Raw genomic sequence first — 27316 nt, 5'->3', positions numbered from 1 at the left:
TTTTATTCAGTTTTTTCGAAAAATATGCAACTGGCTTTTCTTTTCCCCCTGGTTGTTCTTGTTTCAGCACTGCGCCAATACCTTCTAATGATGCGTCTGTGTAGATTTTTATAGGTAAATTTTTATCAAATATTTCTAATATTGGTTGGGAGCACATGAGTTCTTTTATTTTCTTAAATGATTTTTCACACTCTTCTGACCATATATATTTTTCATTTTTCCGTAACAGCTTATGTAGCGGATCTAAAATTATTGCGCTTCTTGGTATGTACTCATGATAAAAGTTTATTTTCCCCAAAAACCGTCTTATATCTTTTTGCGTCTTTGGAGTGGGGAAATCTCTAATTGAAGCTAGGTTGTCTTTAATTGGTTTTACCGAGTTGTTCTGTATTATATGGCCCAAATATTTAATCGAATCTGAAGCGAACGTACACTTCTTAAACTTCAATCTAAAGCCTTCTTTTATTATTGATTCTAGTACCTGCCTTATATGTTCCACATGTTCCTCGAACGATGTTGAATATATCAAGATGTCATCGATGTAGTTTACTGCAAATCCTATTAATCGATGTTTTCTTAATATGCTACTTAAGATTCGCTGGAAAATTGCCGGCGATGTTTTCAAACCAAATGGTAGACAGGTCCATTGGTAGTGTCCATCTTGTGTAACGAAACCTGTTTTACTTCTGTCTTCAATTCGGAGTGGGATGGACCAGAACGCTGAGTTGATATCCAATGTTGTGAAATATTTGCAGTTTCTTGTTTTTATAATTAAATCATCTATTATCGGGAACGGTTGAGCTTGTGGTACTATTATTTTATTTATGTCTCTAAAGTCAATGCAAAGTCTAGATTTTTTGTTTTCCTCTTTTTTAAATGCCAATGTTACTGGTGCTGCAAACGGACTATATGATTCTTCAATGAGGTGTCTCTCTAAAAGATTTGCAACTTGTTCTTCGATTTCCTTTCTATCATCTATTGTGCATCTATACGGCCTTTTACTGCAGTATTTATCAATCAATAGATCTATCCGAGCTTCATAATCTTTTACAGTACCTATGTCGTACTTATCCTTTGCAAACACTCTCTTATGTTCTTTAATAAGTTTTTCTATTTTTTTCTTTTTATTCATATCCAGGTGGTTTATTTTTATTTTAAATTCGTTTTCTTTTATATGTTCATTAAAATTCACTGAATACTCTTCTATCCTATCTTGATTATAATTTGTCTTGTTTACAGCTTTTAAATTTATATCTCTCGCTTGTTCTATTGCTAAATTTTCCTTCTGGACTAGCCTAAACTTTTTTATCATGTCTAGTCCGATAATGAAGTCTTCAAAATCGTCTCTTTCAACAATATGTACATCTGTCATTTCTTCAGTATTGAAGATTTTTACCTTAATAGTTATTAAACCATTTGTTCTCTTTACACCATTAGCCGTTTTTAATTGTATTTTATTTATATCCTTATCTTTTATGACTTTAACTAATTTTGAATTTATTAGTGAGATTTGGGACCCTGAGTCATAGATCCCTTCTATCTCCAACTTATCTTCTAGTACTACTTTGATTTTGACTAATGGTGTTATATCTAGTTTTTTTCCTCTGTGTTCAATTCTACCTCTATTACTGAGTTGTTTCCTACCACGCTAGGCTTACTATTTTCTTTCTTCTTAAACCAGCATGACTCCATTGGATGATATCTGATGCCTTTGTTTAAACTTTCACAGTTCTTGCATGGCTTTTTTTCTCCAGTTTTTCTTTTGTTTTCAAATTTTTCTTCTTTCTTCTGTGAAAAATTTTTTTTATTCACCAAACTCTCATATCTTCTTATTTCATTAAATAGTTTTGTTGAATCTTCACATTCTTCTCTATCTATTTTATCCATAATGAAACCTGGCAGTCCCACTGCTATTAAGGTCGTTAATGTTTTTGTGTCTATATTTTTATTCATGTCGAGCAAAAGTCTTTCCTTTCTCATTGCGTAATCAATAAGAGATCCTTCCTTATATTTAAATGACAAAGCATATGTTACTGTGTTCCATCCTTTATCAGCGAAGGTCTCTAGAAATCTATCTTTCCATTCCCTCCATTTAGCAGTAACTGTCAGTTTCGTTAACGTTGCACAGTGCCAATCCGAACAAGATTTATCCAAAAACAATCTTAATATCTCTATTTTCATTTCATCTTCTATGATATCAAACCTCGTACATTCCTTCTCAAATGTCTCTATCCATAGTTTGGCATTTGAGTGTTTACTAGTAAATTTTTCAATCATATACTTATCTGCAATTTGTTTTAAATTTTTCTCCCCTTCTTTTTTCTGTGATGTTTCCATCAATTTTTCTAGTATCTTACTCAAATCATCTTTTCTTATATCAGCTCTGTCTTTTTCTTCTATTTCTTGTAAATATTCATCTGCGAACTGTATATTACCATCCTGGTCCATATAAATTTTTTTCAACTCTTCTGTCATAGAGATCCATACTTTTCTTGACTGATGTCTTTTTTTTAAGCTATTCTTTGCTTTCACATAGTTCTCTGTTTTCATTAATTCTGTATGGTTTGCTATGTATCTATGGTCTCCTTGTAAGACATACGTTAAACCGTCTTCCGTTCTAATTGAGGTTATGCCTATCGTATTTGATTTTTCGTCTTTTGGAGAAGCGACTATTGTGAACTCAAACTGTAGTTTATCCATTGTTGTAAGTGGTTGAAATTGTCGTTTTGTAAGATGGTTCTATTATTGAGGATTTCGAAAAGAAAACCAATGTGTTGCTCTGTAACAAGAGAGTTTTCTTTAAATTTTAATCACTGTGTTAACATTTTATGTACAATATTTACAATCTTACCTGTAACAAGAGAAACGACAATTAAAGTTTCTTTCTCCGTTACCTCTAATTACTCTCTCTCTACACTCTTTATTCGAACAATCCTTCTATCGCAATGTCTTTTGTAAATTCCGCACACGTGCTTATTATCTTCTCTCTCCTTCTCTATATATCTCCTTCTCTATCTATCTCCTTCTCTATCTATCTCTCTTGATCAATGTTACCAACTTCCGCCTACTGTCACTCATGTAGCGCGGCCGATTCAAATGAAGAAAGTACTTTTCTTTACATATATATAAGTATAACAATAATAAATTATAAACTAATGCTAATAATAAATAGTAAATTAATCATTATTAATTTTAATATTTAAGATGAATGCTCGACGACAGGAATGGAGTCCGGCTTTCTTATTTTTATCTCATTAAGTATTACGGTTCAAAGTTTTCTTGTAATAATTGAAATTATTATACGAAATTGCATAGAAATTACAAACTGTTTATTTATTTCCTCGGTTTTGTCACGGATATAATGCAACAGTACACTTGCTATAGTAAATGCTCGAAATGACCTCCGTTAAATTTCAAAAAACTTAGGTATGTCGCAGACATCAGGATTTTTCAACGGATTTGCTAGTCAGTGTGTGTACTATTTTATTATATCTGTGGCAAGACCGATAAAATAAATAAACAGTTTGTAACTTTTATGCGGTTTGATATAATTTTTTCAGTCATTACAGGAAAACTTTTCGAACCATGGTAATTCTAGGAACAAGCATTTTTGATCCCATGTTTATAGCATTTTTTGCTTGTGTTTAGATCCCTGGAATTTATTCTCAAAGTTTGTAGGTTTGTACAGACCATTCAAATACATCTTGCGTATAATAGTCTTCGAAGTATGCGGTTACTATAAAGTATACTTCTAAACGCATGTTTTGGGGACAATATAAATATTTTTATCATATATATAAATTGTATAGTTTGAGAACTCTCCCCAAAGTATTAGTTTATTATATACATGTATATATATGAAAGCCCTCAAAGGACTTAACATAAGGAAAACCTAAAATTTAAACGCATACTTTGAGGACAGGGTAAAAACGTCCGTCATATATGTGAAATGTATAATTCAAGGACTGTCCTTGAAATAATCGTTTATTATATATATATATATATATATATATATTTTAAAGTCCCCAAAGTATACATTGTGTACTAAAAAGTTATGTAATTTAAAAATTATTGCCATATATTAGGTTTAATAAGTTTGGACATGTCACTGTGACAATATTACACATATTTACGCAAAAAAATGGATATATATATTTATGTATATATACATATACATCTATATATATTGTATATATATACGATTAATTATATTTTTAAATATTCAAGTTTATTAGTTTTAGAGTTATTTTGGTTTCTTTATTTAATTGATAACATCAATTAAGTTTTAATTGTAATAAGAACTTTAATAGTTTAAAAAAGTTACTTTTGTTTTAACGTAGAAATTAAATTTTATTTTAAAATAGTATTGACTGATCGAGACGAAAAAACTAGTCTTGTTTTATGCATCCAATATTTTTTTGGATTTATTTTGTATACGCAACTGTCTATTCGTACAGTAAATAACTTGTAACTTTTACATATATATTACTTTATGAATTACAATACTCTTAATAAAACTATATATTTATATAATATATTACTTTTATACTAATTCAAACATTTCCTTTTTTTGTCATCCAGCTGCGTCCTTCCAGATATAGAATCACAATGGTTTTTAACATTTTTTGATCCTTTGAGCCGGATGCTAGTGGATAACTGAAGAGAGAGAAAATGAAGCTCAATCACGTAAAGAATCGAATAGAGCAACAGTTCGTATTAATGGACTTAATTGCCAATGCAATTGATAACTTAACCAAATTGTTGTATAAGTTGGGTAATCAAATATAACATCTCAAAGGGTACAGGCTCGTCTCACTTTTCTAAAGATAATATGGGAGATGTTCTCTACCTCTCACGAAGCCATTGGATTAGCAATGACTGACAATGAGTTAGATTCTGAGGAACAATTACAATCAAGCGAACATTCATACTTTTCAGAAAATCTCTATTCCATAACGCATAAAGGTTATTTGGAGGCAGTGGAGAAAATGAGTATACTACTCGACTCTGTACAAAAAACTATGCAAAGAACATTTTCGCAGTCTCTTTCTCAGACATCAAGCTTTCCAACGTCCTACTAGCATGCTCGATTACCAAAAATCGACATCCCTAACTTTAATGGCACCCCAGCTGATTGGTTATCTTTTAAAGATTTATTTATTTCTCTTATATTAACTAATCCCACTCTTGGCTCTGTTGAAAAACTGCAGTATTTAAAGACCAGTCTTGTAGGTTCCGCAGCTCATTTGTTGCAAAATACGACACTCACCGCAGACAATTTCCAGAAGACATGGGAAGCATTAATTTCATTCTATGAAAACAAATGACTATTAGTAAATGCTGCTCTTTATTCACTACTATCTCTAAAGCGTATGACCAAAGAATCAAATAGTGAAATTGAACAACTCTATACCAATATCACGCAAACCTACCAAACGTTAGAGACTCTTGAACGACCTGTGCATTATTGAGATAATTTTCTTGTCTTTATTGCCGTTCAGAGATTGGTTTCAGAATCTGTGAGGGCATGGGAAAATCATCTCGGATCATCTAAGAAACCTCCTATCTGGACTCAATTCACTGATTTTCTATTCACCAAATTGCATTTTCTACAAGCGTTTGAGAAATCTCGTCGTGGAAAGAATCTCTCGCAGTCACAACAACATTCGATAAAGTCACACTATCAAGGAAAGACAAAGGAGAATAATTCCAACAGCTCTAGTTCGTGCTCTAATATGTGCAGCAAAACATTATACATCAACTTGCTAGCAATACACCTCAAAAACTGTTGAACGACTAGCTATTATTACAAAACATAAATTATGTTATAATTACGTGGGGCTTCATAGAGTGTCTGCTTGTCGCATAACAAAAAGATGTCACAAGTGTTGACGCAAGCATCACATCTCCATACATCAAAATAAAACTCAATCGTCTACTTCTGAATCTAGAACACCTAAATCAACCGAATTTTCTACAACCAGTAATACAAACGAGAAGCATGTATTACATTCGACATCCTCACCGAAGATCTCATCATGTGTACTTCTGGCAACTGCTCAAGTAATCGTTGTATCACAAAATGGGGAACTATCCAGAGCTCGAGCATTAATTGATCAAAGCTCTGAAATTTATCTAATATTAGAACGTCTTGTACAACGATTAAAACTTTATCGAAGACAGTCGTCTCTTCCATTGTCGATGTAAGAATCTAGAGATCCTGCAAAACTCGAGGCACTACTTCGTTCAAATTAAGACCTTCTGACGGTAACTTTGAACAATTCGTTTCGGCTTATATACCTAAACTTACCACTTTAATTCCATCTATACAGATTGATTTATCAAAATGGCCACACATCGAGGGATTAAAATGAGCAGACCCAGATTTTACAATTCCAGGACTCATCGACATCATATTAAGAGCTGATATATATCAAATCATCGAAGAGGGCATTATAAAAAGACACGTAAATGCTCCTATTGCTCAATTAACCAAATTTGGATGCATCATTTCTGGTTCATCAGACTCAAACTCAACGTGTAGTGGAATACAAAGTTATCATGCATCAATTAATTGTTGGGAGCTGCATGATCTATTGCACCGATTCTGAGAACTCGAAGAAATATCATCACGACATAATTCTGCAATCTCCACGGAAGAACAGGAGTGTAAACAACATTTCAAGACAACTCACTCTCGGGACGCTCAAAGACGTTATTGTCACTCCCATTTAAGAATATTACTACTGAACTAGCCAACTCTCGAACTAAAGCTATTTGAATGATGAAAAACCTTATCCAAAAAATTTGCATCTGATTCTCAATATGCACAAGCGTACTCGAAATTTATGAATGAATATAAAGATCTACAACGTATGATTCTTGTTCTTGACTGCTCAACAAGTTCAGAATCTCAACGGAACTACTATTTTCCACATCACGGGGTTATTCGTGAACAAAGTCTAACTACAAAACTAAGGATTGTGTTTAATGGCTCAAGTCGCACGACCACAGGCGTTTCGTTAAATGATTTACTACACTCAGGAGCTAAACTACAAATAGACTTGTTCGACGTTCTTGTCTGGTTTCGACAGTTCTGTTACATTTTTTCGTCTGATATTGAAAACATGTACAGACAGATCAAGATACATCGAGATAACTGGGATTTCTAGAAAATTGTCTAAATTGATCAATCCAATAATATTCTCACCTACCAACTGACAACCGTCACTTATGGCTCTGCTTGTGCGTCTTTTCTTGCACTTCGAACATTAAAGCAGTTGCTGGACGATAAGGGAGACAAATTTTCCTTAGCTACACAAATTTTAAACAAAGAATGCTATGTCGATGACCTATTTGAGGGAGCTGATACCATTCAAAAAGCTCAAGACTTTGTCAAAGAATTAAATCAACTCTGCATGGCAGGCGGTTTTCCGCTTCAAAAATCGATAAGCAACCATCCTAATATCCTACAATCAGTTCCTTTCGACAAACAAGTTAATACTTCATCTCTACAGATTGATAAAGATGTGACTATTCACGTCCTCAAATTATGTTGGAAACCATCAACTGACACTTTCCAGTTTACACTGCAGTTGTCACCTGCGAAAGTAATAACAAAACGAGCCATTCTATCTACCATTGCGAAGTTATTTGATTCTCTCGGGTTGCTCTCCCCTGTTCTCGAAAGCAAAGATCCTCATTCAAGAACTGTGGTCAATGAAACTCGACTGGGATGATCCTCTGCCTCCATTTATTTTTAACAAATGGACATCCTTCGTTGATCAACTGCAAGAGATGCTGAGCTTAACTTTTCCTCGCTGGCTAGGCTATAAATCGAATCATCACATTGAAATTCACGGATTCTGTGATGCATCGCAGCAAGCAATGTCTGCCGCTATTTACTTAAGATCTATTTCAACAGAAGGTGATATACAAGTAAATTTAATTTGCTCAAAAACCAAAGTGGCTCTATTAAAAAGACTTACTATCCCACGTCTTGTAACGCGGTATCGCCGTTACTATCGCCTCGCGGGCCAAACATCCGCCCGCCACATGAGTCTCTAGCGCCTAAAACACCCCCTAAACGCCGTACACGAGCAGCCTCACTCCGGGGGCGCCCCACTACTGCGCCGTTGCGTTACCCCCGCTATGCACCCGACGCATGGCAGGAGGCCGCCGACCGGGTATATAAGCTGGCTCGGCAGATGAGTTGGCACCAGTCCCGTTCCAAATTCCTATACCAGGCAGCGGGCTTCTCGCTGTTAAGCCGGGCTTTTCGGTTTCTAGTTCCATCCGTTTGCATCGGGCAACGGGTTTCCCGTTGTTAGGCCGGGTTTCCCGGTTTCCGGTCTCTTCCTGCTACAAACCGGGCGACGGGCTTCCCGTCGTTAGGCCGAACTCCCTGGTTTCCGGAATACCTCGTCCCCCCTGCATCGGGCATATTAGGCAATTTGTAAGTCCCTTCCGGACACCGTTATAGGCTATACGCCTCCGTACATTATATATCCAGTCTTTGTATACCGGGTGACTTGTAGGTCCCTTCCGGACACCGTCATAGGATATACGCCACTGTGTATTGAGTTCGACCGCCGCGCATTGTATATATCAGGTAATCTGTAAGTCTTTTGTCACCGTCTAGACTATACGCCTTCGGCGCATTAGATCCGATTTCCACTATACAACGTAACTAGCAGTACGTTCCTTCGGGGCAAAATATAATATATTTTCTTTTGCATTATATAGCCTCAATCCGTATCACCCGCAGGGTGGCCTATAAGTCCTCAGCGGACACTCTACTTTTTATTTTCAATAAATAAAGCATTTTTGTAAAGGAATAAGCAAGTCTGAGTCTCCCTCTTCTCCCGAATCCTGGAACCGGCAAGCCGATCCGCGGCGTCGGGAAAGGTGCATCGTTACAATCTGGAACTTGCAAAAGCCATATTATTAACAAAATTGGCTTCTCATGTCATACAAATTTTAAACTTGAAAGTGTTCCTGTATATTTATAAACACACTCGTCTATTACTCATATCTAGATAAATAACCAACTTTCTCGGTGGAAGGACTTCGTCCATAATCGGGTGTGTCATATCCAAGAAACAATACTACAACAAATCTGGCGATTTGTTCCGGGTCAAGGAAACCCGGCGGTTTAACTACCAGAGGAGTAACGCCCACTCAACTATCTGAACTTTCCGTATGGTAGACTAGACCTCAATGGCTGTACCGACAACCATCTATGTGGCCAAAGAAGCCGCAAATGATGTCTTCTAATAACAACCTCATAGAATGACAAGTTTAAGTCTCCACCGTCACCAACGATAATCTATGGAACCATGGAACCTTCTTGACAGATACTCTAATACTTAAACCGATTACTACGGATCACTGCGACATGTCGACGGGTAATCAATCGATTCCGCGGAAATCAAAAGTCACTCTATAAGAACTGGAAGCTACAAAATTCTGCTGGATTAGGACAATCCAGCAATATCATTTCCGACAAGAAATCAAGATCTTTTTCAAAGGACAACCATTGTCCTGGTTTAATCCGCTTCTATGACTTACTCTGTTCATGGATACTACTGAACTATTGCGAATTGGAGGCCGGCTCCAATCTTCTCTATTACCATCAAGTGCAAAACATCCTCTGATCATCCCAAAGGATTCCGTATTGACCAAACTCATCATTTCTGACGCACACTTACGTACCATATCACACTCTCCTTCATAAAAATGAGTTCTTGATTATTAGAAGTCGAAAACCAGTACGATCACATATACTGAAATGCGTGCGTGTGTATTAATATTATGTTTCCACAATACAATTTTTATAATGTTGTGATATAGAAACACCAAACGTAGCTAGTATATAAACGTCTATCATTTGAAAAGCGGCCATTTCATCTTGTGAAGTGATAATGTAAAGAATTGTGTGTTGTTCATCAGAAAGAGAGAAGAGAAAGAGGTGTCGGAATTAGTATAAAAAGATTATTACATTAATTATAAAGTATGTATTATTTTTTATCTAATTAAAATTTGAAACTTTAAATTTCAATAAATTTAATAAGAAAATATTTTTATCGGCTCTCAATATTATTAATAATAATATAATAATATTTAAATTGGTCAATAAAGCCCAAGCGCGAAAATTAATTTTTCGTAACTGTATCTCTTGGTTTGAGATTACTAAATTCCATATATTAATTAACCTCGAACTTACATATAGAAAAATAGGCGAGAAAAATATAGGTCCGAAAAGTCGCTGAAGCGGGAATCAAACCCACGTCTTTCACTTTTCGGGCGATTGCTCTTACCAACTAAGCTATTTAGACCTTTTCGATCCAATATTTTTCATTTGCCTTTTAGTAGATGTTAGTAAATAACGCCATGATTAAGCCCAGGCGTAAATAAAATCAGACAAGAAATATATGTCGGCTCTCAATATTAAGAATAATAATAATATATGAATTTCAAATCGGCCAATAGAGCCCAAGCGCGAAAATTAATTTTTCGGAACTGTATCTCTTGGTTTAAGATTACTAAGTTCCATATATATAATAAATTAATCTCAAACTTATATATGGAGAAAAATAGGCGAGAAAAAAATTTATTTATTAAATTTATTTGATTTAACATTTTTTTAAATAATACATTTTAATCCATACAACATAATAATGTTATTATCTGTAACTGTTATTGCTTTCAATTTTCCACAAAGTCTGATAACATCAAAAAAAGTAGAAGTGAAAGAAAAAATTGAATGTGCTGCAGAAAATACAAAATAAAAAAGAATTCCAATTAGAAGAGAAAGACACGTTAAATTTTTACAATTTGTTTGACATTCCAGAAGCGGAAAAAGTTGATGTATTTGAGAAATAGTAAGGTATATGTTATAAAACTACTGTGATATTTTATAACTGGAAAGACGCAGCTGGATGACAAAAAAAAGGAAATTTTTGAATTAGTATAAAAGTAATATATTATATAAATATATACAGTTTTATTAAAAGTATTGTAATTCATAAAGTGATGTATATGTAGAAGTTACAAGTTATTTACTCTACGAATAGATAGTTGCGTATACAAAATAAATCCAAAAAAATATTGGATGCGTAAAACAAGACTAGTTTTTTCGTCTCGATCAGTCAACACTATTTTAAAATAAAACTTAATTTCTATGTTAAAACAAAAGTAACTTTTTAAACTATTAAAGTTCTTATTAAAATTAAAACTTAACTGATGTTATCAGTTGAATAAAGAAATCAAAATAACTCTATATAAAATTAATAAATTTGAATACTTAAAAACATAATTAATTATTTATTAGTTTCCAAATTTTCTTATCTTAATCTGACGCAATAACATCGCGTTTGGCTCTTTAGTCGAGATAAATACGATGATTAAAAATTGGAGAGCCGACTTAAAAATATTCTTATTATTGTTTATCGCGTTTGGACGAATTACGACGCCTTGGTGGGGGGAGGGGGGTTATAAACACTGAGAGAAATATTGATTTGCAAGTGTCTGAATAGCTCAGCTGGAAGAGCAGTCGCCCGGCAAGCGGAAGGTCTCGGGTTCGATTCCCGATTCAGCCGACTTTCGGACCAATATTTTTCTCGTCTAATTCTTTACAGGGGATGTTAGGAGAAGGAACAAGGGGAATTTCTGAGATCCCAACCATAGGATTCAAATTCCTTAGTTTCCAAATTTTCTTATCTTAATCTGACGCAATAACATCGCGTTTGGCTCTTTAGTCGAGATAAATACGATGATTAAAAATTGGAGAGCCGACTAAGTTCTTCCTCACATGCGCACTAGCCAAAGATGATTCCTATCTAGATATTAAGTAAGCTAAGTTCTTCCTCACCGAACACACTCTCTTTTGTCTGCCTTTAATACTGTGATACTGTCTGTTACCAAAGAAAAAATAAAGTATTTTTTATACATATAAAAAATATACTCATCACATATTTATCGATCCGGGACGCCTCAGCAGTGGTTTCCAAATAGTTATTATATATCTACCTGCATCCAAGACGCATGAGTAGGAATCTCTTTCCCGCTAAATATATATATATATATATATATATATACACGTGCACGAGCGCTACATTGGTGACCCCGACGTGATCCCGCGTAATAAAGGATGCCTGTAGACGGATCGCCTACACAAGGAACAGACGCCCCGGGCGCTGGCACAACACAGAATTAACCCGTTGGCAACCAGACACCCCAAGGACGCAAACTCAACGGCGGAGTTTTAGCGGTATCTTCCCGCCATATCGAACTGCCGCCATTTTTTCAAGCCGATCCACGGCTATGGTTCGCCCAGATAGATCTTGTTTTTGCTAACTACAATATAACGTCTGATACCACAAAGTACAGGTACGTTGCCACACAATTATCCGGCGAAGCGTGTCCGATCTCGTCATAAATCCGCCCGCTGAAAATAAGTACGAAAGCCTCAAGCGGCGCGTTATGTCCGCCTATGACGAAGGAGATGAAGCACGCCTCCGACGTCTACTCCGTGGCCACAAGATGCGTGATGAGAAACCGACGGCTTATCTACATTGTTTACGAGCCCTTGCAGGAGACCAGTGTGAAGACGCCATCATCCGCTCTCTGCTCTTTGAGCAGTTACCAGAAGTTGCTCGAGTAATACTTGCAATCTCCGACACATCAGATCTCCAGCGGTTAGCAGAGATGGCTGATAAGGCACTAGACGCAATGAGACCAATGGTGGCAGCAACCCAAATCGTGCCTGCAAAGAGTTCAAACACACAGGCTACCACAGGTATGCTGTCTACATTAGAAGAGTCACTTAACGCACTCACATTACAGGTCTCAAAAATGCAGAAACAACTAGATCGCAACGAACGATTCCGTCGCTCCCGTAGCAGAGGAAAAGAAAACCAACCTAGAACATTGATACCTGCACCTACGCATACAAATAAGCCTGAGTTCTGTTACTATCATAATAGATTTGGTGCCAACGCAAGGAAGTGCCAGCACCCTTGTACGTGGACTCAAGGAGCTAAGCCGCAGGAAAACTAATAAAATCTCCGTACATAGGGGCGACTACGGAGATCAATGAGACGTCAAACTGCCTCACAGTCATAGATCAATACTCAAGGATGAAGTTCCTAGTGGACACCGGTGCAGACGTTTCAGTTCTACCAAAACTCATGAAAGGCAAACAACCTACCCGTGCTAGATTTACAATTTACGCAGCCAACGGCACTATTATTCCCACTTACGGAGAGCTCAAAATGAAACTCAACCTTGCACTACGCAGAGATTTCGTTTGGCGATTCATTGTAGCTGACGTCCAACAACCGATATTGAGTGCCGACTTTATAAAGCATTTAAAACTGCTTGTCGATCTCCACAACCGCCGACTAATCGATACAGAAACAAAATTGCACGTGCTAGGTGCAATCACAACATGCAACACTCCAAGTTTAACAAAAATCAGCTACGATAACTGTTACAGAAAAATTCTACTGGAATTCGACGAAGTGACACGTCCAATCAAAAGCCAGGAACCCACGCACGGCGTGCAACATTATATAATCACCAATGGACACCCTGTAGCAGAGCGAGCTAGGCGCCTTTCACCAACCCGTTATAAGGCAGCCCGAATCGAATTCCAAAACCTCATCCAGCAGGGTATTTGCGAGCCATCCTCTAGCCCATGGGCCTCTCCGCTGCATATGGTGAAGAAATCCAATGGAACATGGAGACCATGTGGCGGTTATCGTCGATTAAACAAAGTCACGATACCTGACAAATATACTGTCACTCATTTACAGGGCTTCTGGCATATTCATCAGATTAAATTTTCTTATGTTAAAAAGGTTACCTAAACCTACGGAGATTGAAAAGTGATCTAAATCTGCGAATGAAAACCAAGATCAGCCAGAAGTCTTTTGCTCGCCTCGAATACACTCTGGTGGTAGGCAGTCACGCCTGAGAGACTTTCCGTCTTCCTTGTATTACATCTTTTTTTTTTATTTGAACTCGAGAAATAGTAGCTGTTGAGAGACAGAATTCCAAAGAATGAGATGTACTCAGTGTTGATAAATCAACTTGCAAACTTGACTTTAAACAAAAGAATAAAATATGTAGCTCAACTGAAACGACACAGACAGGATGGCTACTACGAACGAACGACCAAGCTGAGCCGAGAGGGAGAAGAAGCATTACCAGCGCCACTGGTTGAGAGACGGAAGGCTACTGACAATGGAGCGGAAGCGCAGATTCGAGATACCGCTAACGCGACACCTCGACCACTCGCGCGAGATTTCTAAACATTTCAGCCCGCCTTCGTTAACTGAAGTTAACAAACGAATTACAGAGAGTCTACTGAGATGGGCAGAAGGCAGAGCTTAACAATCGGTCTTTTGAAAGATGATGTTTGTGTACGGACAGTGACCCACTCTAATATGGCCATCTTTGCCAGGATGCATTTGAGTGATTCTTCCCAGAGGCCATTTCGAGGGAGGATATCGCTCATTAATGATTAAAACTAGAGAATCTTCTTAGAGTGAAGGACTAGGTTGGTTCTACTTGTGGATGGCTAAATATCGCTAGATACTTCTTACACCAGCGCGACCAAAATCTATCTACTTTCTGACGAATGAATGCCATCTAGAAAGACATGAGCTATTCAAGGTCTCGAGTGATGGCTCTGGAATGATGGCCGATGCACTTCTAATCAAAAAATGACCGCGAGTTAAAGCATTTAAATCTTCTGGGTAAGCTCAAAGGCCGCGAGTTAAGAACAGCCTCAATTTGTGTAAGTAAGGTAGTCATCTCCTCATACGTAAAGAGTGTATCGCCGAGAACTCGTTTAAGGTAATTGTTCACGAACGCGCTGCGAGAGAAAGGATCGCGCTGCACGAAAGGATGAGTCACCTTTTTTGTAAAACAATGACTTTAATAATATCACACACGTATTGACAAAAATACTAAAACAAACTTATTACAAAACTTTAATTATTTTACAGTGAAATCGGAATCAAAATCAAAGTGCGGAATAGCGGCGGTCGTCAACGAATTTTTTGCGGTGTATCTGATAAGCGGTTTGCGATATGTTTTCACGACGGAAAAGCGATAAAGGCCCTGATTTCGGGTGCGAGCTCTCTTTTATGGGTTTCCGCAAAAAACCCACCTTTTCGGGAAGCGCCAATAATTTTGCGTCTTTTTAAAGTTGCGCGAGGTGACCTGAGCGTATTACGCGTAATTGGCCGCTGTCAAAATTGACAGAACAACGGCTGTTAGAAAGCATGCGCGAGCTGGCGATCACGATGATTATTGGCGAAACGAGGCGCCCGTGAGAAGCCGCGCATGCTCAACAAAATATAATTATTCGGCGGAGCGGTTGCGACACCGTTAATTGTTTATATTTCGAGCGTGTTTTTGTACGACAGGATAATTTATGTCGCGATATGTTTTCCAAAAAAAAAACATATAAAAACGATATGCCTGTTGACTTGCGATCGGAAGCGAATATTCTAGAATATTCTAATTAAGATATAATATTTTATTAAACATGTAGTTTTCTATTATGCGTTTCAAACATTCCCGCCCGCCTTGTCGCGCAGTGACAACATGTTTATGTTATTTCGGTCGCGGAATCGCAAGTCGATAGTGATCGATGGTGGGGCAGGCGCGCCGGCGCGGCGAGATTCACGTGATGATCGCGTGTAATTTGAATCAGCTGAGCCGCGGAAACACGTGGTGATAGCGTGGAATGTGATGATCAGCTGAGACAGTAACGAGTGTGTGGTTGATGTGAAATGACGAACGTGTAGTGCAGAGTGGTGATTATGGAACCATTGCAAGTGAGGTGGTGCATGATGAGAATGAGGTGTGACAAATGATACAGTGTATGATGTGATAAATCTCGTGAGTGAGTGTCGAACGTTGATGAGTGATGTGTTACGTGCCGGCGGACGGCGTGTCCGCGTTATTCGTGTCCGGAATACGATCCGCGCCCGGGAGCATGACCAATTTAACGATCGGGCGTACGAATTCGGATGTGGCGGTGCGTACTGAGACCACGCGGACGACACCGTCGTCCCCGGGATGCAGTCTCGTGATCCTTGCAAGAGGCCATCGAGTAGGAGGGGTGAGCTCCGAGCGGATGATGCAAAGGTCTCCGACGTGAGGTGCGGCCTCGGCCTTGACCCATTTAGTGCGGGGGTTGAGCCCGTGCACGTACTCAGCCGACCACCGCTGCCAAAAATGGTCTCGCATCAGCTGCAGGTGATGCCAGCGTGACAGCGTGGATGATGATTGTCCGATCCGTGACGGCTCAGGTATAGCTAATAGAGGCGCGCCGATGATAAAGTGCCCTGGAGTGAGTGCTGAAGTGTCGTCTGGGTCGTCCGACAGAGCCTGCAACGGACGAGAATTAAGACACGCCTCGATTTGTGTGAGGAGTGTGTTAAGCTCCTCAAAAGTGAGCGTGGTGTCGCCGATTACTCGGCGGAGGTGAAATTTAGTGGATTTCACGGCAGCCTCCCAAAGACCACCAAAGTGAGGGGCCGCTGGCGGATTAAAATGCCAGCGGATCCCTTGAGTGTTGGCGGCGCGGGCGATGTGAAGGCCCTCGGAGGTCGACGCCTTGAAGAGCTCCCGCAGGGTGCGATCGGCGCCAACGAATGTTGTGCCGCAGTCGCTGTAGACGTCCGTACACAGTCCTCTGCGAGAGACGAAGCGGCGTAAGGCGGCGATGAAGGCCTCGGAGCTGTAATCCGAGACGACCTCGAGATGGATGGCCTTCGACCAAAAGCAGACGAAGACCGCGATGTATCCTTTCTGTGAGCGGTGTCCGCGTCCCTTGCTGGTCCGGATGGAAATTGGTCCCGCGTAGTCCAGTCCAGTGCTCAAGAAAGGTCGAGTTGGCGTCACTCGGTCCCGAGGAAGGTGGCCCATTGGAGGCTGTGGCGTGGCAGCGCGCCAGCGAGTGCAAGTGACGCACCGATGCAGTTGCTGCTTGACGACGGTCCTTCCGCGTGGTACCCAGAACCGAAGGCGAAGCAGACCGAGTGTCATCTGGACGCCGCCGTGCAGAGAGCGACGATGGCAGGACTCAATCAGCAGTCGCGTCATCCAGGAGGCCGGCGGTATGATCACCGGGTGCTTCTCGTCGTAGGGCAGCAGTGCGTGTTTGAGGCGTCCTCCAACGCGCAGTACACCGTGGTCGTCGATGAACGGATTCAGCTTGATCAGTGAACTGCGTGGTGGGCCGGAGCGTCCTGCGGCGGCAGCAGCTATCTCGTCCGGGAAGTGGAGCGCCTGTACTACTCGAAGCCACTGGAGTAGGGCGGCGTCCAGCTCGTCGGGGTGTAGTGGACAACCAGGTGTGACCTCCCGGCTCGCCACGTTGAGCCATCGCCGACACCAAGCCGTAACGCGTAGCAGTCGATGAAGCGCAGAGAACCGAAGGAGGATGTCCGGTTCGACGACGACGGAGCCCTTGGTCATCAGGCTGGTGGTGCGCTGTTCAGGAAGGTCATCCTCTGCGATGTGGACCTCTGAGCTGGGCCATGCTGTCTCGTCCAGTGCCAACCAGGTAGGTCCAGTCCACCATAATGCGTGGTTGATTAATTCTCCAGGAGTAATTCCTCTCGATGCGCAGTCTGCAGGATTATTCTTCCCGGCTACGTGTCTCCATCGAGCGTCCGGGAGCTGTGTCTGGATATGAGCTACCCGGTTGGCGACGAAAGTTTTCCAGCGAGTGGCGTGTCCCTGGATCCAATGAAGCGTGACCTGGGAATCGGACCACAGATATACTGGAGTAGTTGCCAAGCCGAGAATGTCGCGGACATGCAGCGTGAGCGTGGTGAGTAGGCTAGCAGCGCACAACTCAAGTCGCGGCAACGAAACCTGCTTGACGGGTGCGACCTTGGATTTCGCCATGAGTAGATTAATTGACGATTTTCCCCTTTCAGTGGTGCGGAGGTAGACTACTGCGGCGTATCCTCGTTCGGAAGCATCAGCAAAACCGTGGAGCTGCAACCTCGAGTGATCGTTGTCGGTGTTGAGCCAGCGATTCACGCGTATGTGCCTGAGCAGCGGCAACTGATCCAACAGCTGTTGCCAATGTCGAGCATCCTTGGCCGGCAGTGGCGCGTCCCAATCAAGTTGCTGAAGCCAGGTGCTTTGGATTAAGATCTTCGCCCGAATGACGACAGGCGCGAGCCAGCCCATCGGGTCAAATAGGCGTGCAGTTTCGGAGAGGACTCGTCGCTTCGTGAATTTGCTGACTGGCCGAGGATGTATTGCGAAGGCGAACCGGTCATCTTGAGGACGCCATCGCAGGCCCAATGTCGAATGGCTCTCTCCTTCCCAGGAATGTGGTCCTTGCTGCAGCCGATGCTCCTGTGGGACTCCTGTGAGGACCTCTGGGTGGTTCGAGGCCCACTTCCTCAGTGGAAATCCGCCCGCCATGCAGAGGTTGCGCAGCTCCGTCTGGAGGTTGACGGCATCGTCGAGGTTGTCCGCGCCGGTGACCACGTCGTCGACGTAGCAATCAAGCCGAAGTACTGTGGCACCTTGAGGAAACTGCGCTCCCTCGTCCGTACAAAGTTGTTGCAGAGTTCGGATGGCCAGGAACGGTGCACACGCCATGCCGTAGGTCACCGTCTGCAGCTCGTACTCTCCGATCTCGTCCGTCTTGTTGTGGCGCCACAAGATTGTTTGGAGACGGCAGTCCTCAGGATGTACGAGGATTTGGCGGTACATCTTCTCGATGTCGGTGACGAAGACGTACCGGTGCCAACGCCATCGCAACAACACGTCGGTGAGCGCTGGCAGAAGGTTTGCCCCAGTCAGCAGCTGCGAGTTGAGCGAAGTACCGGCCCGTGTGCGCTGAGAGCCGTTGAACACGACTCGGAGCTTTGTCGTCGTGCTCGATTCCTTCAGGACCCCGTGATGCGGTAAGTAGCATCTGAAATTCTCCGTTGTTGTTGAGGTATTTACCTTCTTCATGTGTTGCAGGTCCTCGTATTCCTGCATGAAGCCGTGATAGAGTTCGCCAAATCGAAGATCTCGGCTGCCCTTGGTCTCCATGGCCTTCAGTAGGCGCTCCGCTGGGCGGCGAGTATCCTGAAGAGTCGTCGGCGGCGATGAGAAGGGCAGCCTCACCATGTATCTCCCGGTGGGCGTGCGCGTGACGGTGCGCACGTAGAGTTCCTCGCACTTGGTCTCGTCGGGAGTGAGTGAAGCCCGAGTTATCGGTCCGCTCTCCTGCTCCCAGAAGCGTCGAACGAAGTCGGCGAGGTCATGATCGGCGGTGCACCGGAAGGTGCGGCGATGTCCCGTGACTGCTGCTGCGTCGTAGCCGCCAGAGAGGATCCATCCCAGGCTGGTTTGCTGAGCGATCGGCATCCTTGATTCACCCTTGCGGAGGCCTTCCTCGAGGATCAAGGAATAGACCTCGGCTCCCAGTAGCAGCTCAGCTGGGTCGTCGTCTAAGAAGCGAGGATCGGCCAGTTGGAGTCCGTTGAGATGAGGCCAGCTGCGTTCTTCCCGCGAAACCGAGCCTTGCTGCAGCGATATGCGGGGCAGCACAAAGGCCACCACGCTGAGTTTGGCGTTGGTCACGTCTGACGTTACGTGCAGCGTGACCTTGCCACGAGCGGATCCCGAGCGAGTCCCTCCGATGCCGAAAATGGAGAGGCCCGTTGAGGCTCGAGGAAGGCGAAGACGTTGTGCCAAGGTCTCCGAAATGATCGACACCTCAGAACATTGGTCGATCAACGCGCGTACGGCTTGTGGTGATCCGTACCGATCGGCGACGTTTATTCGTGCTGTTGCAAGAAGAACGGCCTTGCACTCTGGATTTTGCAGCGTAGCGGTCAGTGTGGTGGCGCGTGTGGCTTCAGTTGACGCTGACGATGTGGGTGCTCCGTGTAACATCGTGTGGTGTCGTGCGTCGCATGTCAGACAGTTCTTCTTTGACTGGCAGCGAGAGAGAAAATGGTTGCCTAAGCAATTGTAACAGAGCCTGTTACTCTCGACAAATGCCTTGCGGTCGTTGACAGTCTTGGCCTTGAAATCTCGGCAGGTCATCAAGGTGTGCTTCTCGCGACACAGGGCACAGTGCGGCGACTCGGTTCCTTGGTGCTTCGTGACGTGTGCCTTGGCTACCCGTGGAGCATCTCCGGGCGGTTTGCTGGCGCTCTTCGGTCGTGCGGCATTGAGCGTCAGGATCCGACGGCTGATGAAGTCCACAAGTGCTTCGTTTTGTGCCGGCTCTGATGAGTCTGACGTGGACGACTCCCACTCAAGACGTGTGCGTGCATCAAACAGCTCGGTGACCAGGAAGTTGAAGAGGTCCATTCCGTGGGTGTTGATTGGACGTCCGATGCTCTCCTGACCATTGACGGCGGCAGTCACGGCGTTGTGAATGCGTCTCAATTCTTCTGCGGTATCTCCCTTCATCTTCGGCACGGCGATGAACGTGGCGAAGTTGGAGCGGATCAATTCCTTTTTGTTGTTGTAGTGTTTGTCCAGAATCGCCCAAGCGCGATCGTAATTGTCGCTGGTGACAGGCAATGACCTTATTAACCTTTCAGCTTGCCCCGTCAGACATGAGCGCAGGTGGTGAAAGCGCTCGACGTTGGAGATCGCATTGCCACTCACGACGGAGAGAAAGAGATCTCGGAACGACGGCCAATCGGCGTAGGCGCCAGAAAATGGCGGCACCTTGATACGCGGCAGTGATGACCTTGACGTGGCGTCGGCAGAAGGAGGTACGTTTGCTGCACGATAGTGTTCAGCGTAGCTGTCTAGTATGCTTCTTTGTGACACGTAGAGATTCTCCGTATCAGCATGCAACTCTGATTTAAAGTACTCGCTCTCACTGAACCTTTCCTTCAAGGCCGCACGGATAAGGTCATGCTGCGCCTCGAACTTTGTCCACAGCTGGTCCAGAATTCTGGTGCGTGTGGAGATAGCACTGGCGGTGATATTGGAGCTGCCCAGCTTCTTCAAGTACTCCACAGAACGTGAGATGCGGACTTGAAGCTCACGCTGACAGTCAACCAGCGTGGGTACATCCATGATGACTGCACACGAAACTGCACTACTGTCACTCCCGCGACAAGCCACGCTCGCGAACTTGCGGTTGCCGGTGCGACGTATCCGGCTCGAAGGACCAAAATATGTTCACGAACGCGCTGCGAGAGAAAGGATCGCGCTGCACGAAAGGATGAGTCACCTTTTTTGTAAAACAATGACTTTAATAATATCACACACGTATTGACAAAAATACTAAAACAAACTTATTACAAAACTTTAATTATTTTACAGTGAAATCGGAATCAAAATCAAAGTGCGGAATAGCGGCGGTCGTCAACGAATTTTTTGCGGTGTATCTGATAAGCGGTTTGCGATATGTTTTCACGACGGAAAAGCGATAAAGGCCCTGATTTCGGGTGCGAGCTCTCTTTTATGGGTTTCCGCAAAAAACCCACCTTTTCGGGAAGCGCCAATAATTTTGCGTCTTTTTAAAGTTGCGCGAGGTGACCTGAGCGTATTACGCGTAATTGGCCGCTGTCAAAATTGACAGAACAACGGCTGTTAGAAAGCATGCGCGAGCTGGCGATCACGATGATTATTGGCGAAACGAGGCGCCCGTGAGAAGCCGCGCATGCTCAACAAAATATAATTATTCGGCGGAGCGGTTGCGACACCGTTAATTGTTTATATTTCGAGCGTGTTTTTGTACGACAGGATAATTTATGTCGCGATATGTTTTCCAAAAAAAAAACATATAAAAACGATATGCCTGTTGACTTGCGATCGGAAGCGAATATTCTAGAATATTCTAATTAAGATATAATATTTTATTAAACATGTAGTTTTCTATTATGCGTTTCAAAAAGTAATGTTTTACAGATTTAACTTCTGCTTCCCACTTGCCTCCGAAATGAAGAGATGGATTTGGTGACATTCGATGTTCTTTAGTTTTTGTCCTTACAAAATTACTAAATTTTACAAAAATAACAGGTGAAAATCAGGACAAATTAAAAAATTTTACATTTTCCAAAAATCTAAATAAAATATAAATAAGAAAAAAAGAATATTTCGTGAAAGCGCCAGTACATATAATCACAAGGATCACAACAACCAGTTGTTAGCTAAACGTCTCAGTAGACACACGTGTTTTCATACATATAATTTTATAGTGATGACTATCATACATATTTTATTATAATGACATCAAAGAATCTTGCATTTTAACATTTAACGTTTGTTTATTTGATAAGAACTTGAACCAAAGGTCTAAACGTAATGATAAAGATCTAATAAATTAATATATTTTTTGCCCAGTTTGGTTGTCTACAATTTTTTCAAAGATTTTTATCATTGTGAAAATATAAATATATAAATTGTAATATATAATTTTTTTGTCAATAATTTATTCTTTTTGTAAGATTACGAACGGTGATCACGAGTAGCGAACGTCTGGTAGAATCAAATGAAGCGCGTATAGTGTTATTTCTAGCTTATTTCTGAAAAAGGTGTTGTTGGAATACAACTTTATTTTATATGGTTTGGCATTGAATAGGCTTTCAGATTTGTTACAACAAAATTTTTAAGTTTTTAAAAATTATGGAAGGAGAAGAAAATTACAAAAAACTTTACGTTTTTGAAAAATTTGATTGTACTGGTTTAAAGAACATTAAAACCCATAAAACTTTTATTTGAAACATTTTTTAATATCTTTTACCACTTCGACGGTATTAACTCAGTAATAAAAAACCGTTTTTTTTCAAGGTGTTTTACCTCCTAAATGTCGAGATATGCAACTAAAAAAATACGGCTTTAATATTTTTCAATGCTCTACAACATATTCAAAACTCATTATAATCAGTAAGGGACACTTCCTACCGTTTCCTTGTCAGTGAACGCAATATAATATAACATTAATATATATGTATTAATATTTTTTTTAATTTATTTTAAAATATATTTAAAATATATATTTTTTTATAATTTTATAGTAATATACATATTTCATTATGTAATTAATTATGTAAATAATATACGTTTAAATTTGTTACATACTTGGATACTTGGACCTGGAATCATACGATTGATGGAAAATATCGTTTTTTCAAATCCATCTTATAACGCACTGACACGACGAGGTAATTCCCGAATTATTTACTGGTTGTTGACAGAAGTCACACGCACTGGAATAAATAATTTCAAAATTAAAATATTTGCAAATATTTTAAATTTACATAGCAATTCAGAAACCTCAGCAAAATTTGCGAAAAAATATCTCATATACTGTTCAATATCGAAAAAAATCCTCGTCTATCAAACGGAAGTATTATTTCATTAAACCGCCGGTGTGATAATTCACAGTAAGAATTATCCACAAGGTAAATGAAAATGAAGATTTATGAAGTTCAATTCACATAGATTTATTGTAGAAATCCGGAGGATAGCTTTAATATTCACACGTTTAACAGATCCACTGAACATTCGGTGATACTCAACGTACAACAGTAACGAGAGCTGTAGCTCTGCTTTTGCTGGCTCTTAAGATCGAACTAAATAAGATCAAAACATCGAGGAATGTGCAAAACACGCGCCCCGGACGTCGCACCATCAACTCGACGGACCACGTGTAAACAAAAACTCGAACCGTCGAGGTGACGGGGTAAAGGCAAACGGTTATTTACATTGTTAGAATTACAAACCTGTTGTTGGAATTCGAGGATTTTATTCTTCACGTTTAATATTGACCATATATGTTTTAGATAAGTGAAAATGTCTGCTATTTTGTCACAAATACGTTTATGAAAAGTTGTACACATGTTCCAAATGTTACGTTTTTTATGTTATGTTTTTTAGATGTTTTATTGACGTTTTAATGTCATTTGGAAACTGTTTTGAAATTTTTTAATGTTTTTGAAGCATTTCTGTTGAATTTGTGTTGTGAGAAATTAAGAAATACATGTAATTATAGCATATAACAGTAATTTTATTTTTACATTGTTTTCCACATTTATTAGTAAGATTTCCTAAGGACAGAGTTGAGCACATTTTATTCGAATAACGCATTAAGAATAAATTATTCGAATAAAATATCATTCGAATAAAATCTTATTTGAATATATCTCATTCGTAATATGGCTAACTAATATGTTATTCGAATAAATCTTTATTCATAAAATGCGAATAAAATTTTATTTAAATTAATCTTTATTTATAAAATAAGAATAAAATATTATTCGAATAAATCCTTATTCAGAATTAACAATTAAATTTTTATTTGGATGAAGATTCAATCACATGACACGAATAAAGTTTGATTCGAATAAATTGTTATAATTCGAATGACTATAACTATATTATATTGAATATTATCGAATATTATTATATTAAATATTATATTAGTAATAAATAAATAAGTAGATATTATATAACCGTTCGAGAAACGTTCTCACGCTCTCGCAAAGCGCTTATCGCGAGAAGACGCGAACGCGACAGAAAATACGCGAAACGCCGGAAACCGCGGATTGCAAGCGAAGAGCTAATCTGCTTTGCTTGCACCTAGATAAAAAACGCGTGAATAATATTAACCAATGAGAGAGCTTTTCTACATCCTCTCCCAAAAAGATGTAGAAAAGACAGGAGACCACCTGGGACGGAGGCGATGAGAGCAGTCGCTAACGAAAATCCAGAAAGACAAGTCGCTAATCAGAATCTAACTAAGAGTCGAAGACAAGCCGCTGATTACTAATCTACCGCCTGTACTCTAACTGCCGAGTGCGAAATTATCTGACTAACCACCTAGGCGGGATTTGACAGAATAAAAACCCACTCGAGAATTCTGCGTAAATAAAGAGTTTATTGAAAATAAGAAAGCTCGAATTAAATTAAAGACGTCCGTCGATCTTTTGGATCCCTATCCTAAAGTCGGCCGAGACCCGAAAAATCTTCGTGCCTCCGGCGAGGAACAACAAAATATCAATTATTTATGTCTCACATGTTGGCGCTCACTTTCACTAATAACAATAATTATCGTATAATAATTTAACCGTGACTACTTAGTTTCTAGTTTCTAGGTATCATTTATGGTATATTTATTTTTTTTATAATACATAGTGGGTGTTTTCCAGCAACGACACTGCGACCGTCTCTCCGTCCTCTCTCGTCAAACGAGAGAGAGAGAGTGCGAAAGAGACTGCTGCGCAACCTCGTCGTGCCGCTCTCCGTTCTCTCGATACTTGCTCGGTATCACTATGTACTCGGTATCGTATCTTTTGGGCGCCAGGTGCGGTCAGGCCGCACCACTCAACAATATCTCGGCAAATAATCAGCGGACACGACGGCTCGGCCTCGGTAGCTCGGTATCAACAGGGGGTAGAGTGTCGTGGTTCTTTCCGTAAGGAGATTCGGAATCGACGTCTCGGAGAGAGAGAGGAATTCTTGATATTAATTGTACTCAGAAATAAGATAAAATAAGAAGAATATATTTTCAGTTGGTAATATATAGATAGAATGAATAAAAGTAACTATAATATTATTATCGAGCCGTAGGGAGATCGCTGGGTTTTATCGAAATCTCTAGTTATCATTACTCTCCTCCCTTTGTATCCGGCTCGGAATCGAATAGACCATACACTAATCCAGCGTAACTTATTCTCAAGGATTGCTAATCAATGACTCGATACAATGCTACAATTACAATATATTACGATATGACTGTCGACTCGTTTCGGTGCCCCTCGGAGAGGCGAAGAAGGCAAAGATTTACGCAATACTTAATGACGCGGAAATCGCCGCGAGTCCCGTGAGTCTCTCAACTAATTCTCGGTACTAAATTATTTATAGCATAATTGCTCGGTATCGTTACACGTCTCTAATAACTCACGGGTCTCCGCCGAATCCGCGCTTACCGGACGATCGAGGAGGTGGCCTTACAATAATTCGCCGTCGCAGGTGGTCGCTGTGGGTCGTCGTCCTTCCACGTGTTCGCAGGACACCGGCTTGCCGAACAGTGATTTCCTTTCGGGCCGGCGGGACCTCGGAAGGTACGCTGGTGGGGAGGGAGAAGACAATGCGCGCCACCCCGGCCCGGTTGCCAGGCTTCGCGGCAGCGTTGCGCCCCGCGCCGGACCCGGAATCGATTCTCGTATCGATTCCTGTGTGTCGCGGCTGGTCGCGGACTCCCGCCGCCAAATTCAAATTGTAGTCCTCGGTAACGCTCTCCGTAGACCCGATCCTGGCGGCCCCGCTCACACCTCGTACGGCTGGGTGGGTATTCTCGTTAGCCTTGCTTCGCTGGGGGAGACCTTTCCGGGGTGATCAGGCTCGAGGGATCTCCGCTTTCTCCTCGACGTGTGGTGGCGGGGCCCCTTAGGGGTGTCCATCCTCGTGTAGAGATGCCGACGCCTTCCCCTGCCTCTCCGGGCCGCTCCCGATCGTCCACTCGAGGCTGTAATGATTTCCTTGGCAGTATCTCTCTCCCTTATTTACTCGATACTGTGTGTTTTATACTCACCGGGCCGGTCGCTCAGTCTCCGCTCCTCCCCCTCCGAGGTCGTCCCTCCGTTGTTCGCCTGGGTCCTCTTCTTCCTAAAACAATGGCCGTTCTCCCGGCCCACCACCTCGATCCCGATACAGAGTACGGGTGAGCTAGCGAAAAGGTCGCTGCTCACCCGCACGAAACACAAAATTAAAGCGCTCTCAGACGCCTCCCGGCCGGGCGCGTCCGCCCTTGTGACGGGCTCAAAAAGACCACGTCACAACACAGAGCAACATAGCGTATCATTCAATCTTCTTTCAATATCAGTAAACGACAAAGATATTCTGTGTCGCTCTGTATCGTTGCTGGAAAGCACCCATATGTATTACATACTATACAGAACAATAAATGTAAAAAGACAAAAATTCAGTTCCAACAAAAAAAACTTTTTCCTTGTTTTCTAACCTTTTACTACTGACATTTTATGCGATAAAATTTCATTTATTATTTGTAAATAAGGATTTATTTGAATAAATTTTTATCTACAAGTTAGAAATATAATTTTATTGGAGTAAATTTTTATTCGTGACTTACGAATAAAATATTTTGTTCGAATAAAATAATAAAAATTTATTCGAATAAAATTGTATTTTTGATTTGCAAATAAAAATTAATTCGAATATATTTTTATTTACAAGTAACGAATAAAATTTTAGCGGATAAAATTTCATTCTCAACCTTATCTAAATAAAATTTTATTCGAACAATGCCCAATACTGCCTAAGGAGATAACGATTTCCGTGGCGC

At 41.1% G+C, this 27316-nt stretch overlaps 5 protein-coding genes across 5 annotated transcripts; 1 reads left to right on the top strand and 4 right to left on the bottom strand.

The window, feature by feature from the left end:
• Positions 1–797: 797 nt before the first annotated feature.
• On the bottom strand, positions 798–2754 carry LOC146720801 (uncharacterized). The gene has a single exon (XM_085488022.1). The coding sequence runs from the start codon at positions 2698–2700 to the stop codon at positions 1591–1593; it is 1110 nt and encodes a 369-aa protein (XP_085344148.1). The 5' UTR covers positions 2701–2754; the 3' UTR covers positions 798–1590.
• Positions 2755–12543: 9789 nt separating this feature from the next.
• Positions 12544–13059, top strand: LOC114933850 (uncharacterized). The gene has a single exon (XM_029306422.2). The coding sequence runs from the start codon at positions 12544–12546 to the stop codon at positions 13057–13059; it is 516 nt and encodes a 171-aa protein (XP_029162255.2).
• Positions 13060–15948: 2889 nt separating this feature from the next.
• Positions 15949–17499, bottom strand: LOC114930714 (uncharacterized). Its single transcript, XM_029302568.2, has one exon. The coding sequence runs from the start codon at positions 17497–17499 to the stop codon at positions 15949–15951; it is 1551 nt and encodes a 516-aa protein (XP_029158401.2).
• Positions 17500–17981: 482 nt separating this feature from the next.
• On the bottom strand, positions 17982–18759 carry LOC146720800 (uncharacterized). The gene is made up of 2 exons (XM_085488021.1): positions 18083–18759; positions 17982–18027 (listed from the first exon to the last, which is right to left on the bottom strand). Exons 1-2 carry the CDS (start codon positions 18757–18759, stop codon positions 17982–17984), a joined length of 723 nt encoding a protein of 240 aa, XP_085344147.1.
• Positions 18760–19091: 332 nt separating this feature from the next.
• LOC146720799 (uncharacterized) lies at positions 19092–20460 on the bottom strand. The gene is made up of 2 exons (XM_085488020.1): positions 19162–20460; positions 19092–19106 (listed from the first exon to the last, which is right to left on the bottom strand). Exons 1-2 carry the CDS (start codon positions 20458–20460, stop codon positions 19092–19094), a joined length of 1314 nt encoding a protein of 437 aa, XP_085344146.1.
• Between the last annotated feature and the right edge of the window lie 6856 nt (positions 20461–27316).

Source organism: Nylanderia fulva, unplaced genomic scaffold, assembly GCF_048542155.1.
Source record: "Nylanderia fulva isolate GAGA-0341 unplaced genomic scaffold, ASM4854215v1 Scaffold605, whole genome shotgun sequence".
In the NCBI taxonomy this organism is placed as follows: Eukaryota; Metazoa; Arthropoda; class Insecta; order Hymenoptera; family Formicidae; genus Nylanderia; species Nylanderia fulva.
Note: the sequence above shows the minus strand (reverse complement) of the source record. Positions and strands in the feature narration are given on the sequence as shown.

Coding starts and splice junctions, on each gene's coding strand:
- LOC146720801 (XM_085488022.1), bottom strand. CDS start 2,700: ATGGATAAACTACAGTTTGAGTTCACAATAGTCGCTTCTCCAAAAGAC.
- LOC146720799 (XM_085488020.1), bottom strand. CDS start 20,460: ATGAAGGGAGATACCGCAGAAGAATTGAGACGCATTCACAACGCCGTG.
- LOC146720800 (XM_085488021.1), bottom strand. CDS start 18,759: ATGTACCGCCAAATCCTCGTACATCCTGAGGACTGCCGTCTCCAAACA. Junction 18,028..18,082: donor GATCAGTTGCCGCTGCTCAG/GCACATACGCGT, acceptor TCGAGGTTGCAG/CTCCACGGTTTTGCTGATGC.
- LOC114930714 (XM_029302568.2), bottom strand. CDS start 17,499: ATGACCAAGGGCTCCGTCGTCGTCGAACCGGACATCCTCCTTCGGTTC.
- LOC114933850 (XM_029306422.2), top strand. CDS start 12,544: ATGCGTGATGAGAAACCGACGGCTTATCTACATTGTTTACGAGCCCTT.